Genomic DNA, 22,961 nt, shown 5'->3' with positions numbered 1-22,961 from the left:
CCATACTTAAACCCTTTGTTGAACTCTTTAGAAAAAAACCTTCCAGTTTAACACGTCATCCCACACTCACACAACTCTCATATCGGGGCTAAACCCCTGTTCAGTTAATTCAGCACACAATACTCTCATCCGCATTCACTTAGTACTATTCCCAAACACACTCAGTAACCTCCCTTATTACTTGTCGTTACCTCCTATGCATACATATGTATTTTCTGCGGTTCCTCTACAGTCTCCATAGTTGCCATAGTCTGCACTGTATCTATTTTCCCTGTGCATCTATAGTCCCTGAGCATCTATAGTCCCAATAGCATCCATAGTCCCTATAGTTATAGCATTGTGTCACGCCCTGATCTGTTTCACCTGTTCCTGTGATTGTCTCCACCCCCTCCAGGTGTTGCTTATTTTCCCCAGTGTATTTATCCATGTGTTTCCTGTCTCTCTGTGCCAGTTCGTCTTGTACGTTAGTAAAGTCAATCAGCGTTTTTTTGCTAGTCTTCCCGGTTTTGACCCCTGCCTGACTGGACTACTTTCCTGCCTGCCCTGACCTTGATTCTGCCTGCCCTTCGGTACCTTTTGGACTCTGAACTGGTTTTGACCCTTTTGCCTGTCCACGACCATTCTCTTGCCTTCCCCTATTGGATTAACAAATATTGTAAGACTCCAACCATCTGCCTCCTGTGTCTGCATCTGGGTCTCGCCTTGTGTCATGATACTATGGTCCCTGTAGCATCTATAGTCCTTCAGCATCTACAGTCCCTCAGTATCAATAGTTTGTATAGTCATAAATGCTATAGTCTTGCCGCTTTGAATACCTATAGAATAGCACCTTGTGTACCTTATGCTATTCCCAGTAGTTCTCGACAATATAGACACTTCTCATAAACGCCTAAAATAACACGTTGTGCTATTATCAGCGGTTTTCAGACCACGTAGACACTCCTTATATAAATGCCTACAGACAATTGTCAGTGGGGCCCCTCCTGCCCTCACTCTAGCCTTCTCCTAGGGCTAGCTCTAGCCTTCTTCTAAGACTAGTGGTACTCTCTTCTACATCTTTATGCTCAGTTTTGATTTTATTATGTTTATTTCATTCAAATTAATTTAAATTCAAGAGACGTGGCTTTAGCTCAGTGTGCTAACACGGTCAACCAAGGTTAGAGCCCAGTCATTCACACTTACGTTACAACGACAAACCACACTAGACCAGTTTTACCTCAAAACCCATTCATTTTCAGGTTGTCAGGTTCTAAGATGTACATTCTAGTATATAAAATATGCTCTTTGGCTAGTTCAATACATGATTTGTACAAAACTACACATTTCTATGATTTCACAAAGATCTTTGACACTAAAATACAACACCATTCCTTCAGGGCGAGACATAAAACTAATTTAAATGAACTTGATGGCCACATTACCACAAAAACACATTGCAACAGGTGATGATGGATGGACACGACAGGGTAAATAAAGTAGGTGACATACAGGACACAGTGCCTACAGGACACAGTGCCTACAGGACACAGTGCCTACAGGACACAGTGCCTACAGGACACAGTGCCTACAGGACACAGTGCCTACAGGACACAGTGCCTACAGGACACAGTGCCTACAGGACACAGTGCCTACAGGACACAGTGCCTACAGGACACAGTGCCTACAGGACACAGTGCCTACAGGACACAGTGCCTACAGGACACAGTGCCTACACACTGTCTACCCAGAGAACCAAAATGTGGATAAGTCAAGAGGTACGAGTACTTTCTGAAGGACATTCTTACATGGTTTGTATCTGGGAGACTAAGACATTTCCTCAATGTTGTTATAAATAACATTCTATGTTCCCAGTTTTGGTCAATCAAGGAGGTTAATTTCACACGTTAAGTGTTATCTTACTGTTGAGGAATTTGGCTGTACAACAATCCATGTAGAAACACCATTCTTTGTAATCACATGAGCATGTATTAGACCAACACCACTGAGATGGGACAAACAACTTATCACTGACTTCCAGGTTGTGGTCTTTGGAAAGAGAGGATAACTCCATCTAGTCTTTTACTCTTTTATATACTGTAAAGTTGAGATGTTGAGTCTTTTATATTCCCTACAAACGTGATTTCGGAAATCCTGTTAAATGATTGGTTGTCAGTTTCGGTGAGGTGTGTATAGATCTGCATATGCACTAAGACATGTAGCCATAGTTTGAACAATCATTTGTTGAATCTCTTCTGTTATTGGTGATGGTGAGATGTTAGCATGTGTTTGGGGGTATGATCTTTGACCCTCAAACTTTCTCACTCGTCATTATTCACAATTCATTCAGGATTTTCCGTAATCATGGTAGAATGTACATCAATGTAGAAGTGTCGAGAAATATATTCTCAATCATCTTAAACCCAACCAAAAACAAACTGCAAATGCATCCAACAAGTTTGTGGAGTCACAAGCTTGATGTAGTCATTGCGTGATAGGAATAGGATAGGAGGAATATGGGACAAAATACACACGTTTGACTACTTTACTTTAGAGGTGTCAATCCTTAGGGCCGGGATGTCAATTTTGATTTTGAATTTATTTATTTTATACAGTCATTACTGCGCATCTTTATCAGGGGAGTCTATCATTTTGGACCTCATTGTATATGCTCATTAGGCCATTGAGTGCAGCATGTCCCCACAAGAAATATTCCAATTCAAACAGGATACTATGTATTCACACTATACACTCAAAGCATCTCCCTGTACCCTCTTACACGCAGTAAACAGAACCGCTACCCAAAACCTTTTTGCAGCAATTCCACAGAAGCCCAGAAGACCTTACAAACATCAGTCAATTAGCAATCAAGGAGCTACAATCACTGACTGGAACTAGGCCTGGGAAGACAGGGGGCGAGGGTAGTGGCCCGGGGGTTAGAGGTGGGTAGCAGTGTCTAGGGTCAGGGCTGGAGGTGAGCCTGTGGCTGAGGAGGCTAGCAGGGCAGTAGCCAGTCCCCCTGGGTGTGGAGCCCTTCTGTGGTCTGACGTTGGGGTCTGCGACAGAGCTTGTGGTTTCAGTCTCTTCCCCGCCTCTCCCTCCAGGTCCCTAGTAGCATCCAGCAGCACTTTGACACTCTGAGCGAAGACAGCTCTGGGGTCTGTAGCAGGGAGGGCAGGACAGGAACAGCTCTCCCTCAACTCCAGGTACTGGGGAGGGAGAGAGAGAGGGAGGTTATAGTGGAAACGTATGAAAGCAGCGTGTGGCGGTGGCGTGTTTTTCCCTCTGGAGTCAATTTACGCACCGGTGCGTCAATATTTTTAATTTTGTCTGTTTAATCTAAAGATTTCTGGGTTTTTGCATTGGATGAGTCTCAAGCCACCGCATCCGCCGATGTCGCACTTCCGCACCTGCGGTGAAAGGTGGCAGAGTTGGAGCGGTATTTGTCAGACCACGAGATATCCGTCTTCACTCTACGGAATGGGGAGACTCTCGCGAACACAATGGTCTCTACGACCCCCACAAGCGTCAGGGGACTCTTCTGAAGTTGGTACCGTCGATGGACCAACTTCTGTTTGTAGCGTCCGAACCGTTTGGGCTACAAACTACTGTGACCCCCAGTGTGTTCTCCGTTTTGCTCTTACGACCCTCGCAAGTTTCACGGGACTAATCTGAAGGTAACCGGTACCAGTTAAAAAACGTATGGAAGTATGAATGTAGTTGTGCCGACCCAAAGAAGGGGTTAGCTAAACGATACATAATAATATGACCATCTTAAAAAATTATACAAACCCCCCCCCCACACACTGAAAATGAACAATCGTCAGGAAACTAACAGCAGATGTGTGGTCAGAGACGATAGTACGGCCACAAGATTCTTTGAAGGTACATTTCGGCCGTCCATGAATCAGGTGTGTTTTCTCTCCTACACGCACGGTGGATGTGAGTAAACCCATCCCTAAACTGTACGGATCCAGATCACTACTTCTACAGGTCAATGTCCCAGTCTGGGATTCAACAGGAGGGCTCAGTAGCATGCCAACTGTCTGTGTGTGTGTGCATGTAACCCTGTGTGACACACAGGAGTGTATTTACCCTTGAGTGTGTCTGTTTTAGCAGGAGAGGAACAGATGGAGAAAACACTAATTGTCCATCAGTCGAGAGTTTGTGTTGCTACTGTGCCTGTGAGGATATATGGGTGTGTTGTGTGTCTTGTGTTTGTATGTACGTACCCTACATGACCAAAAGATGCTCGTCGAACATCTCATTCCAAAATCATTCGCATTAATATGGAGTTGGTCCCCCCTTTGGTGCTATAACAGCCTCCATTCTTCTGGGAAGGCTTTCCACTAGATGTTGGAACATTGCTGCTATAACAGCCTCCACTCTTCTGGGAAGGCTTTCCACTAGATGTTGGAACATTGCTGGGGGGGACTTGCTTCTATTCAGCCACAAGAACATTAGTGAGGTCGGGCACTGATGTAGGGAGATGAGGCCTGGCTCGCAGTCGGCGGTCAAGTTCATCCCAAAGGTGTTCGATGGGGTTGAGGTCAGGGCTCTGTGCAGGCCAGGCATGTTCTTCCACACCAATCTCGACAAACCATTTCTGTACGGACGTCGCTTTGTGCACAGGGGCATTGTCATGCTGAAACAGGAAAGGGCATTCCCCAAATCGTTGCCACAAAGTTGGAAGCACAGAATCGTCTACAATGCCGTTGTATGCTGTAGCATTGAGATTTCCTTTCACTTGACCTAAGGGGCCTAACCATGAAAAACAGCCCCAGACCATTATTCCTCCCCCACCAAACTTCATAGTTGGCGCTACGCATTTGAGCAGGTAGCGTTCTCCTGGCATCTGCCAAATCCAGATTTGTCCGTCAGACTGCCAGATGGTGAAGCGTGATTCATCACTCCAGAGAACACGTTTCCACTGCTCCAGAGTCCAATGACGGTGATCTTTACGCCACTCTTAGGGCCACACACATGAAGGCCGACCATGTCGTCGTGGGTTCGATTCCGTCCCACGCCCTTCAGGCACAAATAACTCAATTCCCCCGATTGACTTGATTTGCTTACACATTTCAAATATGGGGAGACCAGGGATAATTTACCCCCCAATCTTGATAAGAAATGAATATACCAGACACTTTTGGATAACAGAAATAGGAAACAAATAGAATAATAACAGTAAAATTCACCAACATGAGTTGCCATTCATACAAAGTGTCAGGTAAATTGCCACTGTAGATGAAATGATGAAATACTTTATTTCCGATGCTTGTCAAATAGATAAATCGCCCGTAGTCTGTTCAAAATGTTGTTCCGATGATAAGACCAACCAGAGATGATAAGACCAACCAGAGATGATAAGACCAACCAGAGATGATAAGACCAACCAGAGATGATAAGACCAACCAGAGATGATAAGACCAACCAGAGATGATAAGACCAACCAGAGATGATAAGACCAACCGGAGATGATAAGACCAACCAGAGATGATAAGACCAACCAGAGATGATAAGACCAACCAGAGATGATAAGACCAACCGGAGATGATAAGACCAACCGGAGATGATAAGACCAACCGGAGATGATAAGACCAACCGGAGATGATAAGAGATGATAAGACCAACCAGAGATGATAAGACCAACCAGAGATGATAAGACCAACCAGAGATGATAAGACCAACCAGAGATGATAAGACCAACCAGAGATGATAAGACCAGAGATGATAAGAACCAGAGATGATAAGACCAACCAGAGATGATAAGACCAACCAGAGATGATAAGACCAACCAGAGATGATAAGACCAACCAGAGATGATAAGACCAACCAGAGATGATAAGACCAACCAGAGATGATAAGACCAACCAGAGATGATAAGACCAACCAGAGATGATAAGACCAACCAGAGGCCGAACATATCTTGAGACTTTGGTTGCAAGCAGGACTAAGGAGGTAACACCAACGTCATCTTTTAGGGAGCGGTAATGAGGTGAGCAATAATGGTTGCAATTGAGTTCAGCTGTGCAGGTGAATTTAGCACATATTGATGGTTTAATGAGACATCAGCTGGTAATCTAGTGCCATCGATGGTTGCAATAATCCAATAGGCTACATTCTGTGGGCTACCCGTTAGCCTATCCACACTGTGTTTCCCTGGCTGAGTTGGTGAGCTGATTTGGGCCTACTGCTGATTTGGGCCTGCTGCTTAGACCACTGGGCTATGGCCTTTCACAACGCTCTCGTAGGCACTAAGAATACTAATGATACATAGGCTCGTCGTTTTAATTATCTTGTTTTAAGCCTTCCCTAAACCATAGTCCTAACCTTAACCACTCGCAATTAATGCCTAAACTGTTAACCTTTTGAGTCGTTTCTGTCTTAACCCTGTAACAGCGCAGAATTAACACGGTAAAAAACGTGGAATGAATGGGTAAAAAAATAGACCTTCATACATGAGTTAAAGGGCAGTGGGCAGGATCCATGTAGACTCTGTGTCCCGGGAAACACACACTGAGGAAACATTTTTTCTGCCTATTGCTTGCCTTCAACATTTAATAAAACAATTGATAAAAAAAAAAATCTAAAATAAAGATTTCCCCTCATGAAAACTGCATCTACCTCTACAAAAAGAAGTCACACGAGACATGCTGTAGCATACATAAGAAGTCAAACCAGACATGCTGTAGCCTGCATGTAGCCTACATAAGAAGTCAAACCAGACATGCTGTAGTCTGCATGTAGCCTACATAAGGTATAAGGTAGGTACTGTGTGCGTTGTATACAAAACAAACGCCTTCAGCCGCCCCCTGGCGGTGAGTCTAAATATTTATTCAGATATTAAAATCCCATTGCTGCAGGATTATTTTCCTCCTGCGACAAATGGGGTCAAATTAAGCTCCGACATCTGTAGGTGTCTCGTTAGACTAGACTCCCAGCACAATCCTACAGCTCTGATGGCGTTCTCCTCCTAGACCACAGTCTTCAGGCCATGTGATGTGCTTCTGTACATTAGCAACACCAGGGAGTCACGTGGACTATTCTAACTGCCTGCGGTGTGAGACCAGGTATAGCAGACTCATCGGTCGTGTGCATACCACCAACACACAGCCATCATGTCTGATCAGACAGCAGAAATGACTTGATGACATCATATAGGAAGGGAAAGAGGGATAACGAGTCAGTTGTTGGAACGAACGGATTCAACTGAAATGTGTCTTCCGCATTTAACCCAACCCCTCTGAATATAGACCCTTGGCGACCGTGTATACTGGTGTATGTGGACGAGTCTCTCTCCCCTGCATGCGTGCTACCTGTGGGACCAGCCGGTCCAGCTGTGCCACTCTGTTCCTGTGAGAGGGGTGTGTGGAGAGCCACTCTGGTACTGTAGGTTCTCCTCTCAGCTGGTCACTGATCTCCATCTGCTGCCAGAACACTGGCCCTGCCCGCACATCAGCACATGCCTGGAGGGAGAGGCAGACTGGGTTACACACACCCTGGGCGCCTGTATGGTTGCCACGGAAACGATACATTACTACAGCATCCAGAACAGGTTGACGGTTAGAAGAGTGGGAGAAATTCTATATTTGACAACACCGCCATCTAGTGCACTGTAGGCAGCTGTAAGTTTAGTCAGCATATACAGAAGGGTCAGGAGGCAAGAGTGAGACAGAGCTACTGTCCTATCCTGTACCTTGGCAGCCAGCTGGAGTCCAACCTGATCAGCTTCTGCCTCCAACTTCCTGCTATAAGGACGATCAAACAAGAACTGAGACAGAGAGAGAGAGACACAGAGAGAGAGAGAGAGAGAGAGAGAGAGAGAGAGAGAGAGAGAGAGAGAGACACAGAGAGAGAGAGACACAGAGAGAGAGAGACACAGAGAGAGAGAGACACAGAGAGAGAGAGACACAGAGAGAGAGAGAGACAGAGAGAGAGAGACAAGAGAGAGAGAGAAAGAGAGAGAGAGAGAGAGAGAGAGAGAGAGACAGAGAGAGAGAGAGAGAGAGAGAGAGAGAGAGAGAGAGAGAGAGAGAGAGAAAGACAGAGAGAGAGAGAGACAGAGAGAGAGAGAGAGAGAGAGAGAGAGAGAGAGACACAGAGAGAGAGACAGAGAGAGAGAAGAGAGATAAAGAGAGAGAGAGATAAAGAGAGAGAGAGATAAAGACAGAGAGAGATAAAGACAGAGAGAGAGAGACACATACACAGGGAGAGAGAGAGAGACAGAGAGAGAGAGACACATACACAGGGAGAGAGAGAGACACATACACAGGGAGAGAGAGAGACACAGAGAGAGAGACACATACACAGGGAGAGAGAGAGACACAGAGAGAGAGAGAGACACATACACAGGGAGAGAGAGAGACACAGAGAGAGAGAGAGACACAGAGAGAGAGAGACACATACACAGGGAGAGAGAGACACAGAGAGAGAGACACATACACAGGGAGACACAGGGAGAGAGACACAGGGAGGGAGAGACACATACACAGGGAGAGAGAGAGACACATACACAGGGAGAGAGAGAGACACAGAGAGAGACACATACACAGGGAGAGAGAGAGACACAGAGAGAGAGAGACACATACACAGGGAGAGAGAGAGAGATAGAGAGAGAGACACATACACAGGAAGAGAGAGAGAGACAGACACATACACAGGGAGAGAGAGACAGAGAGAGACACATACACAGGGAGAGAGAGAGACAGAGAGAGAGACACATACACAGGGAGAGAGAGAGGCAGAGAGAGAGACACATACACAGGGAGAGAGAGAGACAGAGAGAGAGACACATACACAGGGAGAGAGAGAGACAGAGAGAGAGACACATACACAGGGAGAGAGAGAGACAGAGAGAAGGACAGAGAGAGACAAAGAGAGAGAGAGACACACAGACAGAGAGAGACAGAGAGAGAGACACATACACAGGGAGAGAGAGAGAGACAGAGATTAGTTAAACATATCTTTCACCACATGAAAAGTCCTGATATGTGTCCGTTACCTGTATGAGCTTAGTCTGTATCCAATGTCCCAGTACAGCCAGGCTGTCTCGAGGACACACGGCCCAGATGGCTGTTAGCAGGATCAGAGACAGGAAGTCTACCACATGAGACATACTGGCCTGCTCTGCCTGGAGGGAGGAAGGGAGGGAAGGAGAGAAAAGAGGGAAAAGGGTAGGGAGGGGAGAGAGAAAGTAGAAAAGCAATAAATAAATCATTCTCTGTAAGTGTATTGATTGTTCCCACCAATTTCATCTGAACTTTAAATTCAGACCTAATATGGAGATTACATTAGGAAATGGTGAATCTAACAGCAGACACCCAGGGCGAGGCTGGAACTGATGAATCCATATTCATTTTCATCATCTAATGAAACTGTCCTGTATTGGAGGGGAAATACAGGTCTCAGAGGAAAGGATCAGAAACTACACCAAAGAGCCCTATCCGATTAGAACAGTCAGCTGTTCTGAGCTCATTGAAAAGGGATGAGACTCTCCTTAAAACAGCTGTACCCTCAGTCCAGAAACAACTTTAGCGTCTCAGACATCTAAAGGACACTCTGCCTGTGAGCTTCTTAGAACTAGTGACTGATGATACAACCCCACTGCAATTAATGACATCCTCTCTGCAGACCTGCGACAGATCTGAGCTGTAGGTGAGGTGACGTGAATGAGAGAGAGGAGGAGACCAGTAGTACTGTAGCATGACTGAAGCTGATGAGTCACTCGGCACGGAACAGGACACGACTCTGTGTAGCCCCCAGGCAAGCAACGAGCAAACACACACAATCTTGTATAACTAACCTTGTGAGGACACACTATTCAGTCCTATTCAAAATCCTCACATACGTATACTAGAGACAGACAGAAAGGCCTGGTTGTATACTCAGTGTTCCATCACTAGAGAGAGACAGACAGAAAGGCTGTATACTCAGTGTTCCATCACTAGAGACAGAAAGGCTGTATACTCAGTGTTCCATCACTAGAGAGAGACAGACAGAAAGGCCTGGTTGTATACTCAGTGTCCCATCACTAGAGACAGACAGAAAGGCCTGGTTGTATACTCAGTGTCCCATCACTAGAGACAGACAGAAAGGCCTGGTTGTATACTCAGTGTCCCATCACTAGAGACAGACAGAAAGGCCTGGCTGTATACTCAGTGTTCCACCACTAGAGAGAGACAGATGGAAAGGCTGTATACTCAGTGTTCCATCACTAGAGAGAGACAGACAGAATGGCCTGGCTGTATACTCAGTGTTCCATCACTAGAGACAGACAGAAAGGCTGTATACTCACAGAGTGTCCCATCACTAGAGAGAGACAGACAGAAAGGCCTGGCTGTATACTCAGTGTTCCATCACTAGAGAGAGACAGACAGAAAGGCTGTATACTCAGTGTTCCACCACTAGAGAGAGACAGACAGAAAGGCCTGGCTGTATACTCAGTGTTCCACCACTAGAGAGAGACAGACAGAAAGGCCTGGCTGTATACTCAGTGTTCCATCACTAGAGAGAGACAGACAGAAAGGCCTGGCTGTATACTCAGTGTTCCATCACTAGAGAGAGACAGACAGAAAGGCCTGGCTGTATACTCAGTGTTCCATCACTAGAGAGAGACAGACAGAAAGGCCTGGCTGTATACTCAGTGTTCCATCACTAGAGAGAGACACAGAAAGGCTGTATACTCAGTGTACTACCACTAAAGAGAGACAGACAGAAAGGCCTGGCTGTATACTCAGTGTTCCATCACTAGAGAGAGACAGACAGAAAGGCTGTATACTCAGTGTTCCATCACTAGAGAGAGACAGACAGAAAGGCTGTATACTCAGTGTTCTACCACTAGAGAGAGACAGACAGAAAGGCCTGGCTGTATACTCAGTGTTCCATCACTAGAGAGAGACAGACAGAAAGGCCTGGCTGTAAACACAGTGTTCCATCACTAGAGAGAGAGAGACAGACAGAAAGGCCTGGTTGTATACTCAGTGTTCCATCACTAGAGAGAGACAGACAGAAAGGCCTGGCTGTAAACACAGTGTTCCATCACTAGAGAGAGAGAGACAGACAGAAAGGCCTGGTTGTATACACAGTGTTCCATCACTAGAGACAGACAGAAAGGCCTGGCTGTATACTCAGTGTTCCATCACTAGAGAGAGACAGACAGAAAGGCTGTATACTCACAGAGTGTCCCATCACTGCGTGGGCCATCTCATGTCCCAGGATGAAGGTGAGCTGGTGAACATCTGCAACGGCCTCCAACATCCCAGTGAACATAAACACCTTTCCATTCTAGAGGAGAGAGACAGGTATCATACAAACAGTCAACTTACTGTTTGGATCTGCGCTGGCCAGTTTCGTCTGCATGTTTTGAACTGGACTGGGAATAAAAACAAACAAGTCACACACACACACACACACACACACACACACACACACACACACACACACACACACACACACACACACAAGGGGCTGGGACTCACAGGCAGTACGAAAGCGTTAACGGTAGGGCTGTCGACCAAGTGGACTCTCCATGGAACAGAGGAGACCTCTGGGATGTCTTTGTTCCTCTGGGCCAGGTGCTCCACCACTCTCTCCACCACCTGGTGACGAGGGTCCTTCTCTGAAACCATCAACTCAGCAAATTCCTCCATGTACTGGGTAGAACACACACACACACAGCTAAATCAACATCCTCCATGTACTGGGTAGAACACACACATACACAGTTAAATCAACATCCTCCATGTACTGGGTAGAACACACACACACAGCTAAATCAACATCCTCCATGTACTGGGTAGAACACACACACACAGTTAAATCAACATCCTCCATGTACTGGGTAGAACACACACAGTTAAATCAACATCCTCCATGTACTGGGTAGAACACACACACACACACACACACACACACACACACACACACACACACACACACACACACACACACACACACACACACACACACACACACACACACACACACTTAAATCAATATCCTCCATGTACTGAGTAGAACACACACACACAGTTAAATCAACATCCTCCATTTACTGGGTAGAACACACACACACACACAGCTAAATCAACATCCTCCATGTACTGGGAGAACACACACACACAGTTAAATCAACATCCTCCATGCACTGAGGACACAAACAAGAGTCAGTTACTGAACTACTATTATATATTATCATTAAGCAATAAGGCCCGGGGGGTGTGGTATATGGCCAACGGCTGTTCTTCTGCACGACGCAATGCGGAGTGCCTGGATACAGGCCTTAGCTGTATTGCTATTATAAACTGGTTACCAATGTAATTAGAACAGTATATACAGTCTGATACACCACGGCTTTCAGCCAATCAGCATTCAGGGCTCGAACCACCAGGTTTATAATATATCATATATGAAATCATAATTTCCTAAAACAGGTTCATCTGAATGGTTAAAAATCATCATCTTATTAGATTGAATATGGCCCACAAGGTTAACAGCATCTCTCTTCACCCCCTCTCGGTCCACGGTACTGCAGGCATTGTTATCAGAAAACAGGATTCCCCCATTATAGTAAATGGAATACATTTTTCAAGACAATTATGATATCAATAATTGCTTCTAATACACCAGATATATGTCCTTGAACCGCACACAGAAGAAGTTAAGGATCATTTGTTGCTAATGGTTGCCTGCAGTAACCCGGTCAGCCTTCAACTTGAGTTACTCAATGAGAGAGGGCAGTACTGGGCTGGCCTGCAACATCACTTCCTGGAGTAGCTCAAACCGGGCATGTTACGTCTCCATGAGACGTTATCTTAACAGACTTCATTTGTCTTCAACGCGCTATTGAGTCTTCACAAAGGAATGAATGGTGTCAAGTGATGGATGGCCATTGATATATACAGTTATTGGTCTCACCCCATCTCCCGTCACTGCAGCCAGCTCCATGTAGTTCTCTCTACTGAACACTAGGAGGCGTGTACGTCCCGTGATGGGCGACTCGTCCAGATGAGTCAGGAAGAAACTTGCCATGATCACCATAGCAACCATACCCCCAGACGCCAGCTGCCAACGGCGACGCCAGACCTTCTGACGCACGAGCTGCTGCTTATTGGGCGGGAGGGCCAACCACCACTTCCTGATACTCCTAGAGGAGAGGGGACACCAAAACCACCTTGTAGCACTACTAGAGACAGAGACACCAAAACCACCTTGTAGCACTACTAGAGACAGAGACACCAAGTAGCACTACTAGAGACAGAGACATAGACACCATGTAGCACTACTAGAGACAGAGACACCAAGTAGCACTACTAGAGACAGAGACACCAAGTAGCACTACTAGAGACAGAGACACCAAGTAGCACTACTAGAGACACCAAGTAGCACTACTAGAGACACCAAGTAGCACTACTAGAGACAGAGACACCAAGTAGCACTACTAAACAGAGACACACAATGTAGCACTACTAGAGAGAGAGAGAGAGAGAGACAATGTAGCACTACTAGAGACAGAGACATAGACACCATGTAGCACTACTAGAGACAGAGACACCAAGTAGCACTACTAGAGACAGAGACACCAAGTAGCACTACTAGAGACAGAGACACCATGTAGCACTACTAGAAACAGAGACACCATGTAGCACTACTAGAGACAGAGACACCATGTAGCACTACTAGAGACAGAGACACCACAACCACCATGTAGCACTACTAGAGAGAGAGAGACAATGTAGCACTACTAGAGACAGAGACACCATGTAGCACTACTAGAGACAGAGACACCATGTAGCACTACTAGAGACAGAGACACCATGTAGCACTACTAGAGACAGAGACACCATGTAGCACTACTAGAGACAGAGACACCATGTAGCACTACTAGAGACAGAGACACCATGTAGCACTACTAGAGACAGAGACACCATGTAGCACTACTAGAGACAGAGACACCATGTAGCACTACTAGAGACAAAGACACCATGTAGCACTACTAGAGACAGAGACACCATGTAGCACTACTAGAGACAGAGACACCATGTAGCACTACTAGAGACAGAGACACAATGTAGCACTACTAGAGACAGAGACACAATGTAGCACTACTAGAGACAGAGACACAATGTAGCACTACTAGAGACAGAGACACCAAAACCACCATGTAGCACTACTAGAGACAGAGACACCATGTAGCACTACTAGAGACAGAGACACAATGTAGCACTACTAGAGACAGAGACACAATGTAGCACTACTAGAGACAGAGACACCAAAACCACCATGTAGCACTACTAGAGACAGAGACACCAAAACCACCATGTAGCACTACTAGAGACAGAGACACCATGTAGCACTACTAGGGACAGAGACACCATGTAGCACTACTAGAGAAAGAGACACCAAAAACACCATGTAGCACTACTAGAGACAGAGACACCATGTAGCACTATTAGAGACAGAGACACCAAAAACACCATGTAGCACTACTAGAGAAAGAGACACCAAAAACACCATGTAACACTACTAGAGACAGAGACACCAAAACCACCATGTAGCACTACTAGAGACAGAGACACCATGTAGCACTACTAGGGACAGAGACACCATGTAGCACTACTAGAGACAGAGACACCATGTAGCACTACTAGAGAAAGAGACACCAAAAACACCATGTAGCACTACTAGAGACAGAGACACCATGTAGCACTATTAGAGACAGAGACACCAAAAACACCATGTAGCACTACTAGAGACAGAGACACCATGTAGCACTATTAGAGACAGAGACACCAAAAACACCTTGTAGCACTACTAGAGAAAGAGACACCAAAAACACCATGTAGCACTACTAGAGACAGAGACACCATGTAGCACTATTAGAGACAGAGACACCAAAAACACCATGTAGCACTACTAGAGAAAGAGACACCAAAACCACCATGTAGCACTACTAGAGACAGAGACACCATGTAGCACTACTAGGGACAGAGACACCATGTAGCACTACTAGAGACAGAGACACCATGTAGCACTACTAGAGACAGAGACACCATGTAGCACTACTAGAGACAGAGACACCATGTAGCACTACTAGAGAAAGAGACACCAAAAACACCATGTAGCACTACTAGAGACAGAGACACCATGTAGCACTATTAGAGACAGAGACACCAAAAACACCATGTAGCACTACTAGAGACAGAGACACCATATAGCACTATTAGAGAAAGAGACACCAAAAACACCATGTAGCACTACTAGAGACAGAGACACCATGTAGCACTATTAGAGAAAGAGACACCAAAAACACCATGTAGCACTACTAGAGACAGAGACACCATGTAGCACTACTAGAGAAAGAGACACCAAAAACACCATGTAGCACTACTAGAGACAGAGACACCATGTAGCACTACTAGAGAAAGAGACACCAAAAACACCATGTAACACTACTAGAGACAGAGACACCAACATGTAGCACTACTAGCGACAGAGGCACCAAAACCACCATGTAGCACTACTAGAGACAGAGACACCAAAACCACCATCTAGCACTACTAGAGACAGAGACACCATGTAGCACTACTAAAGACAGAGACACCATGTAGCACTACTAGAGACAGAGACACCATGTAGCACTACTAGAGACAGAGACACCATGTAGCACTACTAGAGACAGAGACACCATGTAGCACTACTAGAGACAGAGACACAATGTAGCACTACTAGAGACAGAGACACCAAAACCACCATGTAGCACTACTAGAGACAGAGACACCAAAACCACCATGTAGCACTACTAGAGACAGAGACACCAAAACCACCATGTAGCACTACTAGAGACAGAGACACCATGTAGCACTACTAGGGACAGAGACACCATGTAGCACTACTAGAGACAGAGACACCATGTAGCACTACTAGAGACAGAGACACCATGTAGCACTACTAGAGAAAGAGACACCAAAAACACCATGTAGCACTACTAGAGACAGAGACACCATGTAGCACTACTAGAGACAGAGACACAATGTAGCACTACTAGAGACAGAGACACCAAAACCACCATGTAGCACTACTAGAGACAGAGACACCAAAACCACCATGTAGCACTACTAGAGACAGAGACACCAAAACCACCATGTAGCACTACTAGAGACAGAGACACCATGTAGCACTACTAGGGACAGAGACACCATGTAGCACTACTAGAGACAGAGACACCATGTAGCACTACTAGAGACAGAGACACCATGTAGCACTACTAGAGAAAGAGACACCAAAAACACCATGTAGCACTACTAGAGAAAGAGACACCAAAAACACCATGTAACACTACTAGAGACAGAGACACCAACATGTAGCACTACTAGCGACAGAGGCACCAAAACCACCATGTAGCACTACTAGAGACAGAGACACCAAAACCACCATGTAGCACTACTAGAGACAGAGACACCAAAACCACCATGTAGCACTACTAGAGACAGAGACACCAAGTAGCACTACTAGAGACAGAGACACCAAAAACACCATGTAGCACTACTAGAGACAGAGACACCAAAACCACCATGTAGCACTACTAGAGACAGAGACACCAAAACCACCATGTAGCACTACTAGAGACAGAGACACCAAAACCACCATGTAGCACTACTAGAGACAGAGACACCAAGTAGCACTACTAGAGACAGAGACACCAAGTAGCACTACTAGAGACAGAGACACCAAGTAGCACTACTAGAGACAGAGACACCAAAAACACCATGTAGCACTACTAGAGACAGAGACACCAAAAACACCATGTAGCACTACTAGAGACAGAGACACCAAAACCACCATGTAGCACTACTAGAGACAGAGACACCAAAACCACCATGTAGCACTACTAGAGACAGAGACACCAAGTAGCACTACTAGAGACAGAGACACCAAGTAGCACTACTAGAGACAGAGACACCAAGTAGCACTACTAGAGACAGAGACACCAAAACCACCATGTAGCACTACTAGAGACAGAGACACCAAAAACACCATGTAGCACTACTAGAGACAGAGACACCATGTAGCACTATTAGAGACAGAGACACCAAAAACACCATGTAGCACTACTAGAGACAGAGACACAATGTAGCACTACTAGAGACAGAGACACCAAAACCACCATGTAGCACTACTAGAGAAAGAGACACAAAAACCACCATGTAGCACTACTAGAGACAGAGACACCATGTAGCACTACTAGAGACAGAGACACCATGTAGCACTACTAGAGACAGAGACACCATGTAACACTACTAGAGACAGAGACACCATGTAGCACTACTAGAGACAGAGACACCAAAACCACCATGTAGCACTACTAGAGAAAGAGGCACCAAAACCACCATGTAGCACTACTAGAGACAGAGACACCAAGTAGCACTACTAGAGACAGAGACACCAAAACCACCATGTAGCACTACTAGCGACAGAGACACCAAAAACACCATGTAGCACTACTAGAGACAGAGACACCAAAACCACCATGTAGCACTACTAGAGACAGAGACACCAAAACCACCATGTAACACTACTAGAGACAGAGACACCAAAACCACCATGTAGCACTACTAGAGACAGAGACACCAAAACCACCATGTAACACTACTAGAGACAGAGACACCAAAAACACCATGTAGCAGCAACGTCTATCTTACCATCATAAACCGTATCAATGTAACTGTGCATTCGGAAAGTATTCAGACCCCTTCACCTTTTCCACATTTTGTTACATTATAGCATGATTCTAAAATGCATCAACTACATTTTTGCAAACCTATTAAAAATAGAAAACAGAAATACCTTATTTGCATAAGTATTCAGACCATTTGTTATGAGACTCTAGAGCTCAGGTGCATCCTGTTTCCATTAATCATCTTGAGATGTTTCTACAACTTGATTGCAGTCCACCTGTGGTAAATTCAATTGATTGGACATGATTTGGAAAGGCACACACCTGTCAATATAATGTTCCACAGTTGACAGTGCTTATCAGAGCAAAAACAAAGCCATGAGGTTGAAGGACTTGCCTGTAGAGCTCCCGAGACAGGATTGCGTCAAGGCACAGATCTGGGAAAGTGTACTAAAAAATGTCTGCAGCATTGAAGGTCTCCAAGAACACAGTGCCTCCATCAATCTGAAATGGAAGAAGTTTGGAACCAGCAAGAATCTTCGTAGAGCTGGCCACCCTGACAAACTGAACAATCGGGGGAGAAGGGCCTTGACCAAGAACCCGATTGTCACTCTGACAGAGCTCCAGAGTTCCTCTGTGGAGATGGTTGTCCTTCTGGAAGGTTCTCCCATCTCTGCAGCACTCCACCAATCAGGCCTTTATGGTAGAGTGGCCAGACAGAAGCCACTCAGCAAAAGGCACATGACAGCCTGCTTAGAGTTTGCCGAAAGGCACCTAAAGGACTCTCAGACCATGAGAAACAAGATTCTCTGGTCTGATGAAACCAAGATTGAACTCTTTGGCCTTAATGCCAAGCATCACGCCTGGAGGAAGCCAGGCACCGCTCATCCCCTGGCCAATACCATCCCTACGGTGAAGCATGGTGGTGGAAGCATCATGCTGTGAGGATATTTTTCAGTGGCAGGGACTGATAGACTAGTCAGGATCGAGGGAAAGATTAACAGAGTAAAGCACAGAGAGACCTGCCCCAGAGCACTCAGGACCTCAGACTGGGGCGAAGGTTCACCTTCCAACAGGACAACAACCCTAAGCACACAGTCAAGACAACATAGGAGTGGCTTCAGGACAAGTCTCTGAATTTCCTTGAGTGGCACGACCAGAGCCCGGACTTGAAACCGATCAAAAAATTCTGGTGAGACCAGAAGATAGCTGTGCACCAATACTCCCCATCCAACCTGACAGAGTTTGAGAGGATCTGCAGAGAAGAATGGGAGAAACTCCCCAAATACAGGTGTGCCAGGCTTGTAGCGTCATACCCAGGAAGACACAAGGCTGTAATCGCTGCCAAAGGTGCTTCAAAGTACTTACTTAGTAAAGGGTCTGAATGCTGTAAATGTAAATGTGATACATTTGTATTTTTATACATTTTCAAAAATGTCAAAACCTTTTTGGGATTCGTCATTATGGGGTGTTATGTGTAGATTGATGAGGGGAAAAAACATCCATCCATTTTAGAATAAGGCTGTGATGTAATAAAAAGTAGACAAAGTGAAGGGGTCTGAATACTTTGAATGCACTCGGACGACGTGTATCTTACCTGCCCAGTATAATAGCCACTATCTTCTGCAGGGGTTTGAGTACCAGCCATATGAGAGGCGCAGGCAGGGCGCGGTGAGGAGCAGAGGTATGGAAGAAGTTCTGTCCATGCTTAGACAGCCATATAACAGGGAGACAGTGGACAGCAGGGTCGGGTCTAGGTGTCCCCACTGGGAAAAGTACTGTTCTTACATTCTCAGATGAGAAAAGTTGTCTCTGAGATGAAGATGGCCTCAATTGAAGTTGACAAACAGAGTCTGTGGTTTCGGGCTGCCGTAGAATCCGACACGTGTTGGTTGAGTAGAGTTCTGTTGAAGGTAATGTCCTCCTGGTTGTTGATCGTCTCTGTCGGCAATGGGAGGTTTGAAAGCTTCTAGACAGGTAGGCAGGTAGGCAACGGTGTTGGTTCCTCATGAGACGGGCACACAACAACTCCATGGTTCCTGAATGAGAAGATACCACTTCCTGAAACGCCCAGGTGACAGCCTATGGAAGAACAGTCCTTGACTATGGAAGCCCATTCCCACCACCCCAAAAGATTTTTAATGTAAAAGCGATGTTAACTGCTGTAGTCGGAGACTGCATTCACCGTAAACTCGGAAACGCTTGAGCTTTACTAATTGAACAGAGCCTTAAAACGTCGATACTAATGTAATTAATTGTTGTTGTTTTTTTTAAACTGAGCTGAAATCCTTCTGTATTTCCAGGCTAGGGGGGGGTAGTGGCTCGGGAGGTTAACTTTGGCATGTTGAAGAATTTTTGATTAAAGTTTGGTATGTGTGTTTGGCTGACTTTTGAGAAGCCTTCTCCCACATCAATAAAACTTAAATGCATAACACGTGTGTAGAAAAGGCTGGATGTTATTTTACACTTCTATGTTTATTTTCAGGCAAAGGTCTACCCAAGCCCCCACCAAAATATGCCCGAAGCACCAGAAAACTTGTGCCACTGCTACCAAGAAGCAAAAGGCTAAAACACAGCACAAGCCACCATGTAATGATGGTGAGGACAGCCCTTCACAACATAAGCAAACCCCTTATTCTCATTCTTGAACAATTGGGAAAGGTATTTTATCTGTACCAAGAATTGCCATGATGTATTTTACTGCAGAGAATCTTGAGCCCTCATGCTCCGAGGACAGGTCAAGTGAGAGACCGAGGTCTCCTGCCTCTTCAGATGAGATCCCCCTCACCAAAGCGCTACAAAGGCTCAGGTACTTTTCCTATGCCGGAAGCAAGTATGACAACTATTTTTTATGATATTGAAATTAGGCTGTAATATTTGGAAGTAAAAAAAAATAAAACAAACGACTTTAACAATACATCTTTGTTGTTGTGACCTTTTAGATTGGTGACCTTCTAACGGACAGTCGACGAGTCCAGTTAAGGAATTCGACTTCAACCTGAATGAGACGGAAGAATTATTACTAAAGATGGAAGAGCAGCTAATGGAGAATGATTTCTGAAAATACATGGTGAGAAATTAAATGTTCCATTGGTATGAATTGAATGACATTATATTGCAATGCAGTACTAAATGGAAGATTCCAGCACATGTGGAATGCATTAGTGTCTTTTTGTTAAATGAGATATCTCAGATCTCAAAGCTGGGGGGGGGGAAAGACATCCCGGACCAGGTGAAAAGAGCAATGCACTGATACACTATTACCATATTTGTTTCACTTCTTTAAATTAGGTCATGGTGTGTTGCTTGTACTGTACATAGTTTGTGTTCTATACAGAACCCTGACAAACAAGCCTCATGTCAACGATGAATAGGAAAGGAAACAAGGGGATGAGTGCCTTTGAGGACTCTACCCTTTGCAGCATCATTATATGTACAGTGGAGGCCAAATCATGACATTTTACATGACATTGGAATGCTTTCTCTAGCTAATATTTGTTTTCCCACTTTACATCAAGTGTGAGTCTTGGCGAATCAAAGGCTACAGAGGCAGAAATACTACAGGCGTTGTCAACCTGCCTGAAATATGCACCTGACCACAAGGGGGGGGCAGTGAAGGGCATGAAATAGTTCTTAAGAAGTTAAAAGCATCAAAGCCCGTTACAACAGTGCCTTTTTTAAAAAGCATCTATTTTGTGGTGCAATACATTTATTTAAACCGTTCTTGACTTTCGCAACACACGTTTTTACATGGACAAAGGTTTACACAATGCTGCTCCAAATTACAGCTCTAATTGCGTTACACAGAATGACAATAGCCAACAGTAGTATAGACCCTATGTCTGGAAGATACACTTGTACTCATGGTGCAAAGTGTTTATACATCAGTCTTAGTTGATACCGTTTGTTTCCCTATTCTTAGCTCAGGCTCTTATCCTCATTTAATGTAAAGAAGCCTACGTCACAAAACGGCTAATACTTCTCAACACAATTCATGGATTGGCGATAATCCCTGTTGAATTCATGGTGTGTTTTGGCCAAATCCAATCACAATGTGGTCTCAACCTAACGCCAATGTCGAAATGTATTTGATTATTAGAGGAGTATAGTTTTCAAACTCGATAGTACCGAAATTAAAAAATAACTGTTGGCTTGAGTGGGTGAATAAAAGTTGAAATCTCATTGATCAACGTCTGATCAGACTGAAGCACAGATGAACTGTGCAAAGGTAGACAGATCTTGTGGCAAATCAGTCTAAACAAAGCTAATTTGTTGTCCATCTTTTCAATGTTTATGTGGCAACATTTCAATTAAACCAAATCAAAAGTGCAGGGACAATACTGACCTCTGCAACATAACGATACATGGACATTGTCACACAATGCTAAAACAAACACAAAAAAAACAATCCTATTATGTTGCTTAAAATTTTGCGATAGTCAACCATTTTTGATCATGATTCAACATTTTTATATAGTACATCAAACGTTTGACTCACGCGTCTCAATGTTGAAATAGTATACATTTTTAGATCGTACGTCAACATTTTGATTTGAGTATCTCGAAATTGATAGCATCGACAAAAAAAATGTGGCGGGAATGGGCTTCCATAAGTGACATATCGAGTTCAACTGACATTTGTTTGCGATTGCCAGTAGTTTCCCTGAGATTACCACCTTTTAACTGTGGGTTTATTAATATCTAGTAATGTGGGTAACAGATTCAATGTCATGTCATTGCAGTCTTGCCTAACGTCGTTACTTAGCTAACTGATCTGAAGCAATGCACCGATAAAGATAGCACGTGTAAACACGTTAAAGTTGCCTTTGTATGATCGACACCCTCTTAAAACACCAGAGTTCGTCTTGGAGACTCCAGTTTGAGAAATAAATTCGGATTTACCTTTATTCATTTACTTTGACGGTCCTCTGCAAGTCAAACACATAGGAACTGTCTTGTGCGTCTAAAATAATAGTCCCCCCTGCAACTGCATGCTCTTAAGACAATGTTCCGAGAATGACTGTCTCCTCAAAAATTACATTCTCCAGACAGCGTCATGTTTCAAACTGAAATTACATGCACTTTTTAATAACGACAGTGATATAGCATACTATTTTCTGTTTTTCAAGTGTGCAAACCCAAACATTTAAATGTTTGACTTTCAACCCTTTTATTTGAAAGGTGGATTGGTATAACCTACAATACATATGCTATGAAAAATAACATTTAAAAATGTGATATTGCTACATCACTTGTTCGAGCAACGGTTTTGTTAATTCAATACAGCATAAAGCCATATAAAACAGTA

General features: G+C 44.6%; 1 protein-coding gene across 4 annotated transcripts; it reads right to left on the bottom strand.

Moving 5' to 3' along the window:
* Positions 1–735: 735 nt before the first annotated feature.
* oma1 (OMA1 zinc metallopeptidase) lies at positions 736–22,659 on the bottom strand. Of its 4 annotated transcripts, none has more exons than XM_046352916.1 (9): positions 20,330–20,627; positions 19,251–19,692; positions 12,895–13,123; positions 11,457–11,630; positions 11,155–11,262; positions 8,981–9,109; positions 7,676–7,750; positions 7,296–7,445; positions 736–3,185 (listed from the first exon to the last, which is right to left on the bottom strand). In XM_046352916.1, the coding sequence occupies exons 1-9, from the start codon at positions 20,340–20,342 to the stop codon at positions 2,913–2,915; spliced, it is 1,593 nt and encodes a 530-aa protein (XP_046208872.1). In that variant the 5' UTR covers positions 20,343–20,627; the 3' UTR covers positions 736–2,912. The 4 variants fall into 4 exon arrangements, with proteins under 4 accessions (XP_046208872.1, XP_046208874.1, XP_046208873.1 ...); XM_046352918.1 differs by lacking the exon at positions 20,330–20,627 and adding an exon at positions 22,556–22,659 and having other exon boundaries at positions 737–3,185; positions 19,251–19,735; XM_046352917.1 differs by lacking the exon at positions 20,330–20,627 and adding an exon at positions 22,556–22,659 and having other exon boundaries at positions 737–3,185.
* Positions 22,660–22,961: the final 302 nt, after the last annotated feature.

Source organism: Oncorhynchus gorbuscha, linkage group LG06 (assembly GCF_021184085.1).
Source record: "Oncorhynchus gorbuscha isolate QuinsamMale2020 ecotype Even-year linkage group LG06, OgorEven_v1.0, whole genome shotgun sequence".
In the NCBI taxonomy this organism is placed as follows: domain Eukaryota; kingdom Metazoa; phylum Chordata; class Actinopteri; order Salmoniformes; family Salmonidae; genus Oncorhynchus; species Oncorhynchus gorbuscha.
Note: the sequence above shows the minus strand (reverse complement) of the source record. Positions and strands in the feature narration are given on the sequence as shown.